Below are 19,883 nucleotides of genomic sequence, written 5' to 3'. Positions count from 1 at the left end.
AGAGAGGGAACGAACTTTGAAATCTGAAAATTTCATTTTAAAAAAGAGAAACGAGAGAAAATCCATGCACGATCAGTTGCCCTAACCCTATTAGCTCTACCTTTTAGCTCAAAGTCGTCATTTTTGTCAATTTAATAGACGAAAGAGTTGTCTTTAATTTTCAAAATTTTCTCTAATCTTTTTCCGTTTGTTTTCATTTATGATTTAGAAAAAAAAAACCGACGATATATTTACCTCTGTGTTGTTTAAATCTAGTTTCTTCTATCATGTTGTTTCAAGCAATCTTTCGGTTCTTACTTTCAATGTCTTTTTGTCTATTAATCTTCACTCCGCAAAAAAGTTTTTGTACGATTAAATAGGAAAGTGCTAATATAGCTCTTAATTAGCTAGGTGTTTACAAAAGAACAAAAAAAAAAAACTGATAATCGGAAGAACCGAGTGAGGAATTTTAAGACCCGGCCGATCAGCTTCCGGTTCATGAAAAATCAGGTCGAACCGACCGGTTATATATATACACATAGGTTTAGGATTTGTTTACAGAAAACCCTGTCGCCTCTCAGACTCGCTCTCACGATCTCGTCTCACCTCTCAGCCCGCCGTTCGGCCGTCAGTGTCTCTCGTCTTCGCCTTGAGGTACTTATTACTTCAGAAAGAATTAATTCAATTCCATAAAAAAAGTGTGTATTTCGGTCGCTGTCATTTGCCGGTTTATACATGAAGAATAGGAAGGGCATTGCTCCCATTCTATGAACTTGATTGCTTGATTTTTGGTCTCTGTGCTTGCTTGATTTTAGGAAAATTTTGAGATCCCAGTTCTGAAAAATGAAAAATTGGATCAGCGTGTCCCATCCCAACACAACCCAAAGCTCTTATTAGAAGGGCCTTGGTTGAAATATAGCTTTCACACGTGATTCTGTATGTTACTTGTAAAATTTCATCGAAATTCTTAGACTGAGTTATTCTTAAGCTTTGCTGTTGGTACTAGTTTGCTTGTTCATATACCTTAAAGAAACTTCAGGTTGTTGAAGTGGGAAGTTGGGTCTAAATTTTTGAACATCGTTAAAGCTTATGGTAAGCAAACTTAAAGAAACTTCAGGTTGTTGAAGTGGGAAGTTGGGTCTAAATTCTTGAATATCATTGAAGCACAAGGTAAGCCAACTTAAAGAAACTTCAGGTTGTTGAATTAGAATTGGGAAGTTGGCTCTAGATTCATAGCGATGGGTTAGAGTAAATTTAATCATTTATAGGATATCTAATATAAATAAGTTATACTAGTGTAATCTTAAAGCGGTGGGTCTGATCTGGATTCTGATTTTAAGATATAGTTTTGGTTTTGGTGTGTTTGTGTAGGATGGAATCTCAGATTAAACATGCTGTGGTGGTGAAAGTAATGGGTAGAACTGGATCAAGGGGGCAGGTAACTCAAGTTAGAGTCAAATTTCTTGATGATCAAAATCGTTACATCATGAGGAATGTGAAGGGACCAGTGAGGGAAGGCGATATTCTGACCCTGCTCGAGTCTGAGAGAGAAGCTAGGAGATTGCGTTGATGATCATGATGGGGTATTGCCCTTATCATATAGTCTTCTTGTATTGTGGCTGTTTTGGTTTTACTATTTTTTTTTTTCTAAATGGCCTTTAAATTTAATTTAAGGTTGAATATTGAACGGAATGATATATTATCTTTTTGAATTGTTAAGTCTTGCTGGTGAGGGTAATGAAATTATATCCAAGTTCGCTAGTATTTGCTAAATTTGTGGATCATTATTTGTTGCTGCCTATCATTAGGGATGTCCATTATCTTGTCGATGGGTCCCCGCCTAACAGGGTGGGGATGTTGGAAAGCAAGAGTTGGAATTTTACTCTTTAACTTATTTCTATATTATTCTCAAAGGAAAAAAAAATCATCTTCTCACATTAATTAAAGATTTGGTTTTTTTTTCTTTGTTTGTTTGTATTCTAATTGCAAAATAAGAGTCCCTTTTTGTTGCATTACTACCGTTTGGGTTGAGTACTATGTGAACTCAATGTATTTTGAAAATACCCTCATTATTGACGATCTTATAAAGATAAAATTTCAGTTAATTTCCATTTACTGAACTCATTTTTACACAATCGATCACTTTTTGAATGTACAAGAATATGTGGAGCTCGACATGTCTGGAAGCACTAGAGAACGTTCTTTTGCTGATATTATCACCAGTATTCGATATTGGGTAATTCGTAGCATTACTATACCTTCTCTATTCATTGCGTTATAATGAGTATTTTACAGAGAGTCTGGCAAGCAATTTCGTTAATAACTAGCCGTCTTGATTATTTGGAACAACTCGGTGAATTGAGTATTTTCCATCTATCCCAAAGTTTCATTTTTCTTTTTGGTAATTATTCTAAAATTTTAAATATTTAAAATTTCTTAATTAAATTCTAGGCCGTTGGTATTAATTCTTTATACTTTTGGAATTCTTTTTAGGTTACTATTGAGTTAACCAACTCAACTTTTTAAAGGGTAGGTGGGAAATTGTTTAATTATTGAATTGAGATACCACATAAATAATGAAAAATGTTTATTTATGAATAGGGTGTTCACTGAGTGTGTGAGGGGGAGCATTTTGCAAAGATCAAGGTGGAGATTTCGGAAAATTTAAACCTCGACCTATAGGGAAGGCATTTAGTGTGGCTCTTTTTGGCTATAGTTTATATTTTTATTTCATTTGGTAGTCATCAACGGAATTCAAATAGCAATTGACAGATATTTTAATTATAGTTTGGATAGGTTGGGTTTTAAGAAATGAGAGAGGATAAATCATCAGAGCAGGTTGCAGGGTTATACAAGAGGAAAGAGATGTACCTTACCTTGAGGTTATGGTGATCGTCGAGGGTTTAAAAGCACTTTGAGAAGCTCATTGTCGATCGATTCATTTGGAATCTGATTTTTTTAGGGGGGATTCAATTTCTTCATGGACATTTATAGGGATCAAAAATAAATTATTTGGAAGCTTAAAGAAAGTTGACATTTGACAAAAGAGATGGAGATTGTATCGATGAAACATATTAGCCGAGAGTCAAATAAAGTGGCACATGAGATAGCCAAACGTGCGATGGATTTCGAATTGACGGAAGAGTGAAGTTCTATCACTCCTAGCTAGTTTGGCCGGACTTTTTAGTTTCTTCAGTTTTATTTATGATGTAATATTTTTCCTAAAAGAAAAAAAGTAAAAATTACAACCACCATGAATTGACTAGTGCCATTAGATCAAGGAAAAATTGTTTGAAACTTTGGAGACAAAAGGTTAAAATCTAGTGATGACGACCTACCTATAATTTTTATTATAGTATTTCTTCAATATGTGGTAGGATTTGGAGATCGATAAGAGACAAATGAAGGAAAATATATATTTTTTTCGTGTTGTTCAAAAATTTAAAAAACTATCAAATTTTATTTAGTGGTTAAAGATAGATACTGACTACAAATATTGTTCGATTATATCGATTTCTTCGGTGTGAGTTTTAATTCTAGATTTTGTCTTCCCTTGTAAAAATCGTCGTTTTAAAAAAAATCAAACGCTATTTGTAATTTATCGAGCCATAACACCGTGACGCCTGAGTTGTTATTAATAAATAATAGGTAAAAAAATAAAGTCTAACCATGAATTTGGAAAGGTGACTCTAAATTTTTAATGTCACAAGAGTGCTCTTTAAATTCGAATAAGTATTGCAAATTGCAATCTTCCCAACTTAAAATGGTGGGACGCTTTTATTTATTTCTTTTTTTCTATTTTATCATACAATAGAGTTTTTTTTTTTCCTTATGAAAACATGTTGACAAAAGTATTACATGCCATGTAAAACATAAATTTAGTATGAAATTTATAGAGTTTAGACAATAATGACATCAAAACTATATTTTTTCTTTGAAAATTTGTAAATTTTGTTGGGGTTGTTTAATGGTTGATTTTGTGTCTCGGTCGTATTTAAATTTGTACAAAATTCATTACATTAGTAATAGTGGGTTTGATTGATAATCTAAAAACAAAAATTTGAAAATAAGGGGTTCGATAAAAAATAGAATTGTATCGGTTTTGAGTATTTTTTGAGTTTGTGTTTAGTAGCAGATTTATAAACTGAATATTGATTTAAAAAATTGAATACGTTTAGTAATATATTGATAAATTAGTTTAATTAAATATTCAGTTGAATTTAAAATGTTATATATGTCACAGACGCAGTATAATTTTTTTATTTTATAATATTATATTATTTATAATATATTTTGTTTTTCTTTTAACAAAATAATGAATTTATAATATGAAATAATATATTTATTAGAATTTATACCTTTTAAATGTAATTTTACATTTTAAAATTTAAAATTTAAAATCTTCGAAGCTAACAACATAAAAAATTTCCATATCACATATTTAGCAAACAATGCTAAATGTATAACACAATCTAAAAATTATAATTTTGAAAAATATATTTACCAAACAAATATTGATTTAATTTATTTAATGAATCTAGAAAAACAGAAAACATTCATTACATGTATTTTGTTTAATGAATCTATAAAAACAGGATCAGGTTGCCTATCAAACAATCCTAAATTTCAGGATAATTTTCCTTTTAACTTATTATTTCTCCATATATATTTTTCTCTTTTTGTTTTTTTTTTTCATTTTAATAAAATGAGTCAAAATTTTAGAAATTCATGAAAAGGTAAATTATAAGTGAATTAATGTTGATTTACAAACCTAATATGGAAAATATCTCATTTTTGTTTTAATACGAGCATTACCTTTAATTAAATTGTACCTTAATACGCAATTTTGACCTGAGATTCATGAAATATTGTCTTTTTGTTAGTTAAATCCGGACCTTTAATCTTCCGAACCTTTAATCTTGTGATGAGATTTTGCAAATTCTATTTTGACAAAAGATATTTTTAATAGGATTTGTTCATATTAAATTCGTAATTAATTATCATTGTGATTTTTTTTTTCCAATTTGTAATCATTTTTAAAATTAAATGTTATATTTTTAGATTTGTAATTCATTGGGGTGGGTGAGAGAACAAAATTATGAACATTTTTGTTTTGTTTCGTTTTTTTTTTTGTTTTTGGAAAAATATGGATATTTTGGTAATTGTACAGTGACAAAAAGTAAAAAGGTAAAAAATTAGATTAAATGGTCATTAATCCGAAAGAGTCATAATAAGATGAGGTTAAAAACTCCAAATTTCCCTAAACTTTCGAAGTGTTGTTTTTTATTTTTTATTTTTATTTTTTTAATACTATCTGTTATTGAAATTAATGGACGAATTAGCAAGAATTAAAAAGAGAGTAAAATTTGCCATAGTTATCTAAATCGAGGGTTGAATTCGACTCATTCGTGAAGAAAATTAATACAAAGTAAAAGATAATATTTTCTTAAATAATAACAGCAAAAATTATTATCACGGAATCAAGAGCTGATCGATAAAAAAGGCGTTTTTCATCTCAACACCCAATAAAATTCCTACCAAAAACATCTTCTCCCGCCAATTTTCCGCGGATTTCTCTCCACTCCACTCTCGATATTGCTTCCACACTCCCTCAATTTCTGATTTCCATGGAAGAGATTCAATTTTCCACTGAGCCATCATTTTTCTCGCCGGAATTCTATTGAACTACTCGTTACTTCTGCCTCCTCAGTTCAAGCCCTAGTTCGCTTCTTCAGGTGACTCTTCGTTTACCCTTTTGACATTTTTGCTATGGCGATTCGTTTAGCTATTCGCAAAGTTTTATAGATTCTGCTGCTTCTACTTCGCCGTATTTGTGTTTCTTAGTGTTCTCTCTACATGATTTAAGGTTCTGCACAGCATGCCGTCCCTGATTTCATCCGGGAAGATCCTCCGATTGGAGCTCGAGAATTTCAAGTCCTACAAGGGTCATCAAACAATCGGGCCCTTTTATGATTTCACTGCCATTATTGGCCCCAATGGAGCTGGGAAGTCGAACCTCATGGATGCTATAAGCTTCGTGCTTGGTGTGCGGACTGGCCAATTACGTGGGGCGCAGTTGAAGGACCTAATCTACGCTTTCGATGACAGGGAAAAGGAACAGAAGGGGCGGAGGGCATTTGTGCGGCTCGTGTATCAGATGGGAAATGGGTCGGAGCTTCAATTTACGAGGACAATCACAAGCACCGGCGGCAGCGAGTATCGAATTGATGGGAAGAGCGTTTCCTGGGATGAGTATAATTCGAAGCTGAGATCACTCGGAATACTCGTCAAGGCTAGGAATTTCCTCGTTTTCCAGGTTTACTCGGCAAACTGTGTTTCATATTTTTCATAGTAACCTTTGTAACTTGTTTTTCATCTAACAGTTCTGTTTATAGCAAATCGGCTTAATTAAAAAAATTTAAAAATTTTAATTTTGGAAAAATCTGTTATTCTGTTGAGACAAATTTGTTATAGGTTAGACTGGTTAGTTGGTTTACTGAGTTATCTCAACAACTTAGGAGCATCGGTTAAAAATTTATTATTCTGATCAGTCTCTTCCTTGTCCATGGGTCAACTAAAAATGTTGAACTTAGCAACTGAAAATCTGAGATTAACTATAGCCAATTAGATGAATGCAGAAGCTTAAATTTTTAACATGCGTGCGATTATATGGTTCTTTATGCCAATATATACGTTTCATAGACCATGGAGAAACAATTTCTTGACTTAATTTAATATTTAGAATAGTAAGATCTAGTACAAAGTAGTATTGGCTTGCAATATCTAATCAGATATAAGAACAAGGAAAGATGAGTTAGCAGAGGAAAAATTCCTGCAAATCTGAAGATAGAAGCCTGGAAAGAGAAAAAGATGGAGAGTAATTTTTATTTTTATTTTTATTTTTTGAAAAAATCTATACACACGTAACGGGTTTTTCAATGAGATTTTTTTTTCGTCAAATTTAATGAACAATGGGAAATGTGAAAAAATTTAGTTTCTTTCCCTAGGTGATTGATGTAGAGTGTTTAGAAGTTGTTTTGTAGTTTCAGCTTGTTTTTTTGTTGTTAGTTTTGGTTTGTTGGTTACTTGGTTAGTAGGTAATTTGCACGTCTTGAATAATAATAAATAGGTTAGTGCTCTTAAGAAATTAAGTAGATGTCTGGTATTCTCTTCTACTCGTGGTGTATACAAGCCATACTATATATAAAACCATGTACATAATGGAGAATCTATTCTAGACGATAACACGTTTATACTTTTAATAAATCAGAAGACGACATTTATACATCAATTTCAAAAATAAATATTAAACATTAGTTATAACACTTAAATATGCTGTACATTCACCTAACAATCAAAAAAATTCTTATGACGCATTCTTATATTGAGTATCAAAATTATGAAAATTGTAATTGTAATTGAAAAGTAGAAAAGTAAAATGTTTTTCAAAAAAAAAAAAAAAGAAATTGAGCTTTCATGGAGAGGAAATGAAAGAATACAATAGAGCCAATAAAAGTGGGCCAATACAAAAAAAAAAAAAGAAAAATGATGGGGCTACAAAAAAAAGAGCCAAAAGAGGAGCTACATAGGGGCCTAATCTAGAGAAACAAGTAAGGTCTCCAATCCACAAGAACAATGCCTAGAGAATAGTTGCAAAAATATTTAGAGTCAGACACCCAAAGATAGGCATGGGAGTGGACGAAGGACCAAACCTCTTCCCAAGAGCTCTCATTTTCCTAAAGATTCTATAGTTTCTCTTAGGTTAGATACACCCAATAAAAAAAACTTTATCCCTAAAAGGAGAACGAAGAGCACCTTCTCCGTCATAAGACAATAATCCCAGTTATGGGCCAAAAGACTAAGAGTTAAGACTGAAGAAAGAACCAGTTTAGGTTACTAGAAACAAAAATCCCTACTACCTGGCCGCAAATGAATGTCACCCAACAAAGAGATTAATGCGGAACCATTTAAGGTCTCCCTAGTCAATAAGGGTGATGAAAGCCAAAGTTGAACGAAAAGGAACCATTGAGAAGAAAATGATGTTAGAATCAAACACCAGGTGCAACCTCAAAGAGAAAAAGTGGTAAAGGCGGGGGAACATAAGACAAAGGGGACTATCACCAACTGACAATTCTCCCAAAATAAGTGTTTGAACCATCCCCAACTAGACATTTCACGAATTAAGTAAAGAGGGGAAATCTAAAGAGATCACTTTCCAAGGGTTTCTGACCGTCTCTTTAGACCCACATTGGAGACTCATTTTAAAGGATGAGGACCATACTTACCCACAATAATCTATGCCGTAAAGAGTTCAGCTCGAGAGGAAACCGCCATTCTCACTATGAAATCTCAAATTACTTATGCTCAACCACCTCGACACAGTCTCTTGCCTATATAAATGAGCACCCCTCCCTCATCTATACCTTCAAAAGCCTCATAATCTTCTCTTCTCTTGACTCTTACTCATAGATTTTAAAGATCATAAACAAAGAAAAAGTAGATTGAAATCCCATGAAGAAGTGACTGAATAAAGGAAATTTCATTTGCTTGAAGCCATGATGCTAAAAGACTTTTGTGTATTGATCTCGTCACTTTCGTCTATGAAGTCTTAGCCAAAGTTTTAGTAGAAAGATTGAAGGATGGGATCTCTTCTACCATTTCTCCTGGTCAAAATTTACTTATCAAGGAAGATAGATCATAGACCTAGTCCTAGTGACCAATGAAGCTATGAAAGACTATAAATTAAGATAGAAAAAGAGTGGATCTCCAAACTTGACCTTGAAAAGGCATATGATAGTTTGGATTAGGAACTTAGAGAGGAACTTACAAAGGAAAAGGGTTTGAAATGCTAGAGTTTACTACATTGACCAACCACATTGCAGATGTCTTAGGTTTCAGTAGTAGGAAGACAAAGTTGGTGGAATTTAAGTTTGAGGTAGTGGCAACTACTAGTAGGGTCACGAGTACCATACCACTTTGTATTTGAGATGAGCTTGAAAAAGAAATCATACCTTATTTGATCATGTGATGTCAAACGAGGAAGAAAAGAATGCTGATCATTAGAGAGAAGGAAAAACGACCGCCTTTAAAAAAATATCTTCAAATACCTCGCTCATGAGGTAGCTGTCTGTCAACCTAAGAAGCACATACACTTCATTTTGGGTAACGTGGCCGACACTTATCAGGAATGTATCAAACACTTGTTAGCTTAATAGATGTGTGTCAATGCTAGATTTTGGAATTAGTTGTCTAAAGAACAATCTAGATGTTCCTCTCCAAAGAACAATATTTGTGTGAAAATTAACTAGAAGAAAATAACGTTTTAAAAAACCAGTTAACAAAATATGTTTTCATTGATTCGAGAGGAATCAAAGAGTGTTTCAGACAGTGAAATGTCTTCAAGGGTTTCTGGATCTAGTCCATTTCTTGGCTTATTAATGGTGCCATCTTTCTAAAGATTTTTGTAATTACAGTTTTGTGAAAATTTCTGCCAAATGGAGCACTTCTTTGTAACCATTGGCTGTTAGGGGTTTCTTACCCTCTTTCGTAACAGGTGTTTTGATAATGAAATCTACCCCAGTTTCTTATTAAAAAAAATGTTTTCATTGATTTAAATATACAAAGCTTTTTAGAAGTTTTTTTTTTTGATAAAAAAGCCAGCTTTCATTGATTAAAACAGATAGTTTTTTAAAAGATTCGCAACCTTGTAAAAAATTAATAGTACTTGACCTGTTAATTTTTTTTTAAAAATAAAATTTAAGTTAAGACAATTACAGGAAAAAAAAAATACTTCAGTGTGTTAAAAGACTAGTCTTCTAAAATTTCTTGAAGAGTTATTGACCTTGAGACTTATTATTTCTGATACTAGAAGTTGCTATTACAAGGTAGTTGTCCTTGAATCAATAGTCTTGTTTCAAGTAGCACACGACATTGAAGCGCGCTAGCAAGAAAGCCCACAACTTCCTGTTCTGTTTACAGACTCGAGCTCTTGAATTCTTTTAATTTATTCGTGTGTGCATTTTTGTTAGATGATTCAATCTTGAGCCTTTTTGTTTGTCATATTCGAGTTGTTAATTTACTTTTTCATTTAGGGTGATGTAGAATCCATTGCATCCAAAAATCCCAAAGAACTGACAGGACTTCTTGAGCAGATCTCTGGATCTGATGATCTTAAGAGAGAATATGAAGAGTATGAAGAACAGAAAGCCAAGGCTGAAGAAAATTCAGCACTTGTATATCAGAAGAAAAAGACTATTGTCATGGAAAGAAAGCAGAAGAAAGAGCAAAAGGAAGAAGCAGAAAAACACCTCCGTTTGCAAGACCAACTGGTATGCAACATGAGGTTTCTTATTTAGTCTATACGTTTAGTGTGCTAAAATCATTCATATATTGACCATATGTCAAGTATACAGATACTTGATGTCTGTCCAGCCAAACATTTTCCTCCTTGCACTGAACTAAATCTAAAAAAAGTAACTTGCTTGTTCTCTTGTATAATACTTTTTTAAAAAGTTTTAGGAGTTTGTGGGACTTTTCTTTAAATAATTAAAAATTTTAATTTTTTTTCTTCTTTTCTTTTTTCCCTCTGCAGAGATCTTTGAAGAAAGAGCACTTCTTGTGGCAATTATTTGCTATAGAAAAGGACATTGTAAAACTTAATGAGGACCTTGTAGCTGAAACGAGAAGTCGTGAGGCTGTCATGCAACAAAATGATGATTTTGAACATGAATGTTCGAAAAAGAGGAAAGAACAAGCTAAATATTTGAGGGAAATCGGTAACTGTGAGAAGAGAATTGCAGAGCGAAGTAATAGGCTTGATAGGAATGTAAGTATGTCGGTTCCCTTTTGTTGAAGTCATTTCAAAACATTTGAAAAAGGATCATCTCAAACATGCTGAGTTCGATACTTAGAGTTTTGCTTCCAAGGAATTGGTGTGTATGACAGCATACATTGTATTTCTGTTTTTTTTTAATACTTGGGAGTGAGCTACTCGGGGCAATTGTGCGTGCCCCAAAGCCTGGATATGGGAGACATCGAGAGTTTTTATTTTTTATTTTTTATTAAGCTCACTCAAAGGTTTGAACTTGAGTCCTCTTAGCTGGTATGATCAAGAGATCCCAAACCCTTGTCAACGTAGCTGCCCCTTGAGGTCACCAAATTGTATTTTTGTTGCAGTTGTGGATCACTTTATTGCTTAATATTGTTAAGAATTAATTCTTATGAGGGTCTGAGATCATTAATTTTATAGATAACATGTATGCTAGGAGCTGATACTAAAGAGATTCCCTATATCTCCCGAGGATTAATCGCACTATTGCAGCATACCTAGGTAAAAGAGCATATTCAACAAACAATTTTTTCCTTTCTAATTTTTTCACCACAATATGCAGCAACCTGAGCTTCTGAAATTGAAAGAAGAAACTTCTCGAATAAATTCAAAAATCAAGAGAAGTCGAAAAGATCTTGATAAGAAAATAGAACAAAGGAGAAAACATGCTCAATATATTAAGGAGTTACAAAAGGGCATACAAGATCTCAATGCACAGCTTGATGATTTACATGAGAAAGGTCGAGACAGTGGTGAAAAACTAAAGTTAGATGACCAAGAGCTGAGGGAATATTGTCGAATGTAAGTCTTTATTTATTTATCTTTTTAGAAAATGCTTCTATGATGCTCCTATTTCCTTACATTAAAGACTCTCATTATTTACTAGATTTTGGCCTTCACTTGAGAATATCCATTAAAAGTTGTACTTGTAGAGATTTACTTGATGTCATTGATTGTAGTTTCGGATGGATGGAATGTGAGGTCTTATATTTCCTTGTGAAAAGATTTATCTGGATGCAATGCTTTTGATAAGATCGTGTTATTCATTAAACCAATAATGAAGTTCATAGCTATGTTTTACATTTGAAGAAGAGCTTGATCAGGTTGAAATTTAAGCCTAAAGTTCTTGAATGCTTATGCTTGATGGTGAAGTTGAACATGATTTGGTCTCTCAAGTTATAAAAAAATTGGCATGTTAAACGAACATCCTTGAATTGCCCATAAACTGTTAATGAGTCTCACAAACCAAAACATCATGGGAGACACTTGTTGTTAACAAAAGGGGACGATTAGCTTTGGCTCAGGCGGGATTGAATAGTATTCCCATATACTTCTTCTCAATCCTCAAAGCTCCTAGAGCGGCGGCCTCTTCAATGGAGAAGCTAATGCAGGACTTTATTTGGAATGGAGGGAGACAGAGACCGATTGGAAGCCTAGTGAAGTGGCCTTGGTCAGCTTTGCCTCAAAATCAGGGCGGTCTTGGTGTGGGCTCTCTTAATCTAAGGAATAAAGCTCTCCTCATGAAATGGATATGGCGTTTTGCAAATGAAAAGACAAGCTTATGGAGAAGGGTGATAACTTTCATCTATGGGAAGACTCTTTCGGGTGGATGTCGACCCCTGCAAAAGGCTCTCTTATAGGCAGATTGTGGAGATAGACATTCAAGACACTTCCTCGGCTTTTTCCAAGCTTTCCTATTTTAGAGTATCCTTGGGGGCGACAATGAGATTCTGGGAAGATAGTTGGGCTAATATGTCTCCTCTATCCATCACCTTTCCTGATCTGTATGTCCTCTCATCCAAAAAACATCAATCAGTGTCAGCTTGCTGGGTTTCCAAGGCATTAGCTTGGGACATAGGTTTGAGAAGGAATCTTTTTCACAGGGAGCTTGATAGATAGGCAGCCTTTACCGAAAAGCTTGAGGGCGCGGTTCTTGGTTAAGGCAGAGATATTTTATGGTGGCAGGCTGACAGCAAGGGTATATTTTTAGTGAATTCGGCCTTCCTAGCTTTGACGTCTCCTTCCCTAAACTTAACACGACTATTGCTTCTATAATCTGGAATTTCAAGGTCCCCAAAAAGGTTAAATTCTTCCTTTGGACTCTTTTTTATAGGGGAACAAATACGGCCGACAAAATTTAAAGAAAGCTCCTACATTGTGCTCTCTCTCCTTCCATATGTATCTTCTGCTTTGTAGAGACTAAGGTTGGATTATCCAACGTGATGTATTCTCATTATTAAAGTCTATATATATAGACAAATATACAAGGTTGACCTAATCTTATAAGGAGAAGGTAAAGGACAAATTAATATTAATACAAGAATATAAAATATACTAATATCTATACTCTAACACTCCCCCTCAAGTTGGTGCATATATATTAATCATGCCCAACTTGTTAGACAAACAATCTATTCGTGCTCCATTCAATTCTTTAGTAAAGATATCTCTTAGCTGCTCTCCAGTCTTCACATACCCTGTAGCCACCAATCCTTGCTGTATTTTCTCTCGTACATAATGACAATCAACTTCAATGTGTTTGGTTCGTTCATGACATACTGGATTAGATGCAATATGAAGAGCGGCTTGATTATCACACCAAAGTTTCATTGGAGTGGTGATGCCAAATCCCAATTCAGTCAGAAGCTGATGTATCCATACTAATTCACACACCGACTGTGCCATAGCTTATATTCTGATTCAGCACTCGAATGCGATACCACATTTTGTTTCTTACTTTTCCAAGAAACTAAATTACCTCCGACAAATACACAATATCTTGAGGTTGATCTTCTATCTTCCTTAAAAGTTGCCCAATCAGCATTTGAAAAACATTCAATATTAAGATGACCATGATCTTTACATAACAAACCACGTCCAGGAGCACCTTTCAAATAACATAGAATATGTTCCAATGCGATCCAATGGTCAGTCGTAGGAGAACTCATAAACTGACTCATAATACTGACTGGATAAGCTATGTCTGGCCTCGTAACCGTAAGATAATTCAGCTTTCCTACTAATCTCCTATACTTTTCAGGGTCTTTCAACAACTCTCCTTCCTTTGTTAGTTGTAAATTAGGTATCATTGGGGTACTACGCAGCTTAGCAGCTAACTTTCCTGTTTCAGTTAATAGGTCAAGTACATATTTCCTCTGTGATAAGAGAATCCCCTTCTTGCTCCTTATTACCTCAATTCCTAAGAAATATTTCAGCACTCCCAAATCCTTCGTATGAAATTGACTATGAAGGAAAATTTTGAGTGATAGGATACCTGATGAATCATTATCAGTAATCACAATATCATCAACATATACAACCAGTAAGATAACACCAGACTCAGTTTGTTTATAGAAGACATAATGGTCCGACTTACTCTTCTTCATTCCAAAGTTCTCAACCACCCGATTGAATTTTCCAAACCATGCTCGTGGACTTTGTTTCAACCCATATAAGGATTTACGAAGACGACATACGTTTCCAATCTCCCCCTGAGCAACAAAACCTGGTGGTTGCTCCATATACACTTCCTCTTGAAGATCACCATGGAGGAAGGTATTTTTAATATCAAGCTGATGTAACGGCCAATGGTGACTAGATGCCAAGGAAATGAATAACCTAACAGAAGTCAATTTAGCAACCGGAGAAAAAGTATCACTATAATCAATTCTATAAGTCTGCGCATATCCTTTAGCAACAAGGCGAGCTTTCAAACGGGCAATGGATCCATCAGGATGGACTTTAACAGCAAACACCCATTTACAACTGATAGGTTTCTTTCCTGCAGGAAGAGACACTAAATCCCAAGTACCATTGTCATCTAAGGCAGTCATTTCCTCCAACATAGCGGCCCACCAACCAGGATGAGACAAAGCTTCATGAACAGTTTTAGGAACAGATACAGACTCAAGGGATGCAAGAAACGAACAAGTAGGTGAGGACAAATGGTTATATGAGACAAAAGAAAAAATGAAATAAGTACATTTACGCTTACCTTTTCTAAGAGCAATTGGAAGGTCATCACTTGTTCCTGGATCCTCGGACGAAGAAGCTGCTAGTATAGGGCATGAGTCCGTAGGAGGTTGCCGACGAGAATAAACTTGAATAATGGTGGGAAGAGAAAGATCAGGCACATAGGAAGATGTATTGCTAGGAAGCTCTTAAGTAGAAGGAGAGACAATGAAATATACAAGAAAGTCATCATCTTCTCGTGAACTCTCCCCCTGACTGGTACTCAAAGATGATGAAAAAGGAGTATCTTCAAAGAATGTAACGTCGGGAGAGACAAGATATCTATTGAGATCAGGACAATAACATCGATACCCTTTTTGAACATGAGAATAACCAAGGAAAATGCATTTCAAGGACTTGGGGTCCAATTTGGTGAGCTAAGGGCGAACGTCACGAACAAAACAGGTGCAACCAAATATTTTAGGTTTAATAGGAAATAAAGGTTGCATAGGACATAGAGGACGATAAAGTATCTCACCATTAAGAACTAATGAAGACATGCGATTAATCAGGAAGCAAGGCGTCGAAATAGCATCGGCCCAAAAATGTTTTGGAACATGCATTTGAAACATTAAGGCTCTTGCTGTTTCGAGAAGATGTCTATTTTTTCTTTCTGCAACTTCATTTTGAGACGGAGTATCGACACAAGAGAATTGGTGAAGAATACCATATTCACTCAAATAAGAGCCAAGAGCTCCAGAAAAATATTCTTTAGCATTATCACTTCGTAGAATTTTAAGAGAGCCACCAAATTGAGTTCGAATTTCAGCATGAAAGTTACGAAAATGAGAAAGTAACTCAGAACGATGTTTCATTAAATATAACCAAGTTACACGGGAAAAATCATCGACAAAGATAACAAAGTATCAAAACCCACTTTTGGACTCAATAGGACACGGACCCCAAACATCAGAATGAACTAATTCAAAAAAGGTAGTAGCTCGTTTATTGACTCTAGGATACAAACTAAGACGATGAAACTTAGCAAATTGACATGACTCAATCTAAAGAATGCAAACTATGAAATTGAGGACGAAGACTCTTTAACATAGAGAGAGATGGATGACCCAAACGACAATGTTCTTCGAAAGGAGTTGGCACTCGAGTGCAAACAGTGGCTGTAGGTATTTGTGTATCAAACGTGTAGAGGCCATTGGATTCACGCCCTTTACCAATAGTCTTCTTCGTCATAAGATCCTGAAATAGGCAATAACCAGCGAAGAATAAGACACAACAATTGAGATCACGAGTAAGTTTACTAACAGAGATCAAATTAAAAGAAAATTGTGGTAAATTTAAGACAGATGTTAGTGAAAGGGATGTGGAAAGATGAAGTGCGCCAGAGCCAAGAACAGGAGAAGTTGTGCCATTTGCTATGATAACATCAGGCAAAGATGCAGATGAGGAGAAATTAGCAAATAAGTTAGGGTTACTTGACATATGATTTGTCGCACCAGAGTCAATGACCCATTTTGATGTGGAGGAAATAAGACATTTACTGGTGTTACCAGACTCCGCGATGGCGGTAATCGGATTAGAGGACGATGCCGTCGATGACTCTTGATACTGTTGGAACTTAGAAAATTCTTCCGCAGGAATTGTAACTAACTTGCCAACATTATCAGGAGTAGATGCAACATGGGCAAATTGTGTTTTCTGACCTTTATTCAATAGCTTTCTACCTTCTCGTTTTGTATGACCATGCTTATGACAATAATTGCAAAAAATAATATCTCCTGAATTTGATTTTGGAGCACTAGAACGTTGAGCGTTCGAAGTCGTGGAATTCCCTTGGTAGGTATTACCTCTGTTTGCATTTGTACTATGTCCAACCAAAGCACTATTAGACTTAGATGACAAGACGAGTTGTGACTTCTCAACTCGAAGTACTCGAGTGTATGCCTCCTCTAAAGCTAGAATTTCCAAACCAGTGAGTAATTGGTCTTTGGCCACATCAAATCTAGGTGGAAGACCAAGAAGAAAACTGATAACTGCTAGTTAGGCAAGCCAAACTTTTGCATTATTACTATCTGGGAGTAATGCATTAAACTCTGCATAAATTCATTTGTGTTCCATAAAGTAATTTGTAAGAGATTGGTCACTAAACTCAGGTTGGTAGAAGCGCTTGCAGATTTCAAATATTCGACTAACATTTCCTTTCCAGAATAAAGGAATTCTAAATATTTAAGCAACTCTTTAACATACTCACATTCATTGACTAAGCCAATAATGTCACCCTCGATCGAATTCTTGATCTGCAGAACCAGTCGAGCATCATCCCGCAACCAAGCTTTCTTGCTCTCATCCTTAGGCGGATCCTCAGTTATGTGATCGTCCATATGAATACTTTGCAAAAAAAGACGAACATTGATTTTCCATGAAGAATAGTTTGATCCATTCAACTTGTGTTCTGTGATTTTTGATATCATTGGGATCACCTCAGAAGTTATGATTGATTTCTTCTCAGCCATAACAAACAAACGAACTTATTTGAACAAAACGACAGAACCAGACCAAACCACCCGAACCAAACAAAACAGATGAATCAAACGGTTGGAACCAAACCGAATTAGGTGTTTTCTGAAACTAGAAAGCCCAAGTGCTACCACGACAACCAGAGGGGCGAGGGCGACGGGTGGCGACTGGCGGTGACGAAAGCACACGGCGATGCGACGGCGATTGGCGGTGAGACGAAACCTACGAACAGCAATCGGAAAACAGTTGGCAAATTAGCAAGCGGCGGCGGCGGTGGTCGACGGCGGCGGCGGTGAGTTGTGTTGGATAGCAATGAAAAAAACCCTGAGGGACAAAACCCTAATGGGCACAAAACCCTAATGGGCATCAAAACCCTAATGGGCACAAAAATTTTAGAAGAAACCTAGAGCTCTGATACCATGTAAAGACTAAGGTTGGAGAGAATCCAATGTGATGTATTCTCATTATTAAAGTCTATATATATAGACAAATATACAAGGTTGACCTAATATCTATACTCTAACATGCTTAAAGGAAGAAAAATCGGTGGACCATATTTTTCTTCATTGCCCCTTTGCCACTCGAGCATGGAACTTCGTGGCATCTCTATTAGATTTCAACTTTTGTCCCCCAAGGAAGATAGATGACTTTATAACAGAAGGATTTGGAGGCTCGATGCTAAAGGGGATAGTTTACGTCCTTTGGAATTGCGCGGCGAGGGGTCTTCTTTGGTTACTCTGGAGAGGGAGGAATAGTAGATTTCTCGAGGACAAATCAGCTCTGTTAGACTCTTTTTGTGTGAATGTAAAGCATACAACTTCTTGGTGGGCATCAATCCATAAGAAGACCTCTTTTAACTACAACTTTTTTTTTTTAATTTTACGGAAGTGGAAGTCTACGATTGTATAGCTTCTTTGGAGAGGGTTCCTTTTACCCTCCACCTTTAGGTTGTCCATGCCTTTTTGGGCTTCTTTTGATTTGGAATACATTTTCACTTTTTCTTATAAAGAAAAGACAGCGACGGGCATAAATGTGGGTCACAGCTACGGGCGACGAGCAGATGCAGATATGCTTCACGGCGGTGACAAGTGTGGTTGGTGGACTTGCACCTGCTTCCTGGAAACGACGAGACGTGTGTCACGGCTACAGGTTTGTGGGCGATGGTCAGCAATGAAGATTCGAGAGGGGAGAGGAGAAAACGAGAAGACAAAGATGAAAGAAGAAGACAGTCTCGTGAGTTTGAAATTGAAACAAAATGTTGAAACCCTAAGAATAAGATAAGATGGAGAGGAAATGAAGGGTTGAGATTAAAAATAAATGGATGACTAAGATTGAAAGTAGTTATATAATTAAAAAATATATATATATCAATAATTTCGGCTCAGTTCGGGTTGACCGATTTGTTTTTAAGTGAACCCATGAATCGAATCGTTCGGTTCACAAAATTTGCAACCCAACTCAAATCGAGCCTTTATCTAACCTAATCAACCCTTACGGTTTGGTTGGGTTTCTTCGGGTTGTCGGTTTTTTTGAACACCCCTAACCACTATTTCTCCTAAAGAGATGGAAAACTTCCAATGAAGGTGAAATTCGTGTATCGACATGACCCTATCCTTGTACCTCTAATCGAAAGAGCAAGAGAAGGACTTGTTTTCAATTTTTACTATCAGCCAATGGAAAGCCATGGCCAATGAAAAGATTAAACATACCCCCGGATGGACCGCAAAAAGAACAAGGTGCGGGTGCGCATGGAGTCAACACCATACCTCGAAGGGGGGAGGGAGGACACAGGAGAACATTTTTTTTAGGCTTGGGATTGTATGGCTTACTCAACACTTGCTTTGGTGGATCTTCTTCTGAGGAATGGTCTCTACACTTGGTCAAGCATGAGATATTGCAACTCACTCCCTACTTGATTGATTCTTGGTTACTGGGGGTTTGATGATCAAATTTAGTGATGCTATTTTGAGGATAGAATTTTTCTTTTGGGGGAAGGAGTTATGTAACATTTCCTGCAGCAACATACTTGATGTGAGCCGTTTTTAGTGATGCTATTTTGAATATATTATTTCTACTTTCTACAGCAATATACTTAATGCCTGGCATTTTAGCTGGTTTCCCTTTTGCCGTCCACGTCAACCATTCTTGATTTTTAATTTTTTTTATAAAAAATATGAGACATTATATAGAAGTTTGGCGTATTTTCCTAAAAATTGACCTTTGGCTTTCCTTATATTCCATCTGTTGCTTTCCCCTTAGTTTTTGTTGTAGTTGGTAATTGGTTTCTTAATGTTGCAGCAAGGAGGAAGCTGGGATGAAAACTGCAAAACTAAGAGACGAAAAGGAGGTTTTAGATAGGCAACAACATGCTGATATTGAAGCTCAGAAGAATTTGGAAGAGAACTGTCAACAATTACGTAACAGGGTGAAAGAACTGGATTCACAAGAGGAGCAGATACGAACAAGACTGAGGAAGATTCTTGATAGTTCAGTTAGACATAAGGACGATCTTGCAGATCTGAAAAAGGATTTGCATACCATAAAAGATCAGCATCGAGATGTCAGGTTAAGTATTTTAGTTATAGCTTTC

General features: G+C 35.6%; 2 protein-coding genes across 3 annotated transcripts in view; both read left to right on the top strand.

Moving 5' to 3' along the window:
- The first annotated feature begins 474 nt into the window (after positions 1 to 474).
- LOC111025637 (small ribosomal subunit protein eS28z/eS28y) lies at positions 475 to 1,752 on the top strand. 2 transcript variants are annotated; one of them, XM_022303527.2, is made up of 2 exons: positions 475 to 633; positions 1,351 to 1,752. In XM_022303527.2, the coding sequence occupies exon 2, from the start codon at positions 1,352 to 1,354 to the stop codon at positions 1,547 to 1,549; it is 198 nt and encodes a 65-aa protein (XP_022159219.1). In that variant the 5' UTR covers positions 475 to 633; position 1,351; the 3' UTR covers positions 1,550 to 1,752. The 2 variants fall into 2 exon arrangements, with proteins under 2 accessions (XP_022159219.1, XP_087973026.1); XM_088116900.1 differs by having other exon boundaries at positions 485 to 633; positions 1,326 to 1,752.
- A 3,723-nt stretch (positions 1,753 to 5,475) lies between these two features.
- The window catches only part of TTN8 (Structural maintenance of chromosomes (SMC) family protein), a 54,594-nt gene continuing 40,186 nt past the window's right edge, over positions 5,476 to 19,883 (top strand). Inside the window, exons 1-6 of the mRNA XM_088128389.1 lie at positions 5,476 to 5,714; positions 5,846 to 6,295; positions 10,071 to 10,307; positions 10,571 to 10,804; positions 11,370 to 11,608; positions 19,592 to 19,858. Coding sequence (XP_087984515.1) covers positions 5,858 to 6,295; positions 10,071 to 10,307; positions 10,571 to 10,804; positions 11,370 to 11,608; positions 19,592 to 19,858 — 1,415 coding nt within the window. The 5' untranslated portion in view covers positions 5,476 to 5,714; positions 5,846 to 5,857. The remainder of the gene's footprint in view (positions 5,715 to 5,845; positions 6,296 to 10,070; positions 10,308 to 10,570; positions 10,805 to 11,369; positions 11,609 to 19,591; positions 19,859 to 19,883) is intronic.

This window comes from Momordica charantia (genome assembly GCF_013281855.1).
Source record: "Momordica charantia cultivar OHB3-1 chromosome 9 unlocalized genomic scaffold, Mcharantia_2.0 BLBB01000009.1, whole genome shotgun sequence".
NCBI lineage: Eukaryota > Viridiplantae > Streptophyta > Magnoliopsida > Cucurbitales > Cucurbitaceae > Momordica > Momordica charantia.
Note: the sequence above shows the minus strand (reverse complement) of the source record. Positions and strands in the feature narration are given on the sequence as shown.

Excerpts from the sequence above, each read along its gene's own strand:
- LOC111025637 (XM_022303527.2), top strand. The coding sequence starts at position 1,352 with ATGGAATCTCAGATTAAACATGCTGTGGTGGTGAAAGTAATGGGTAGA.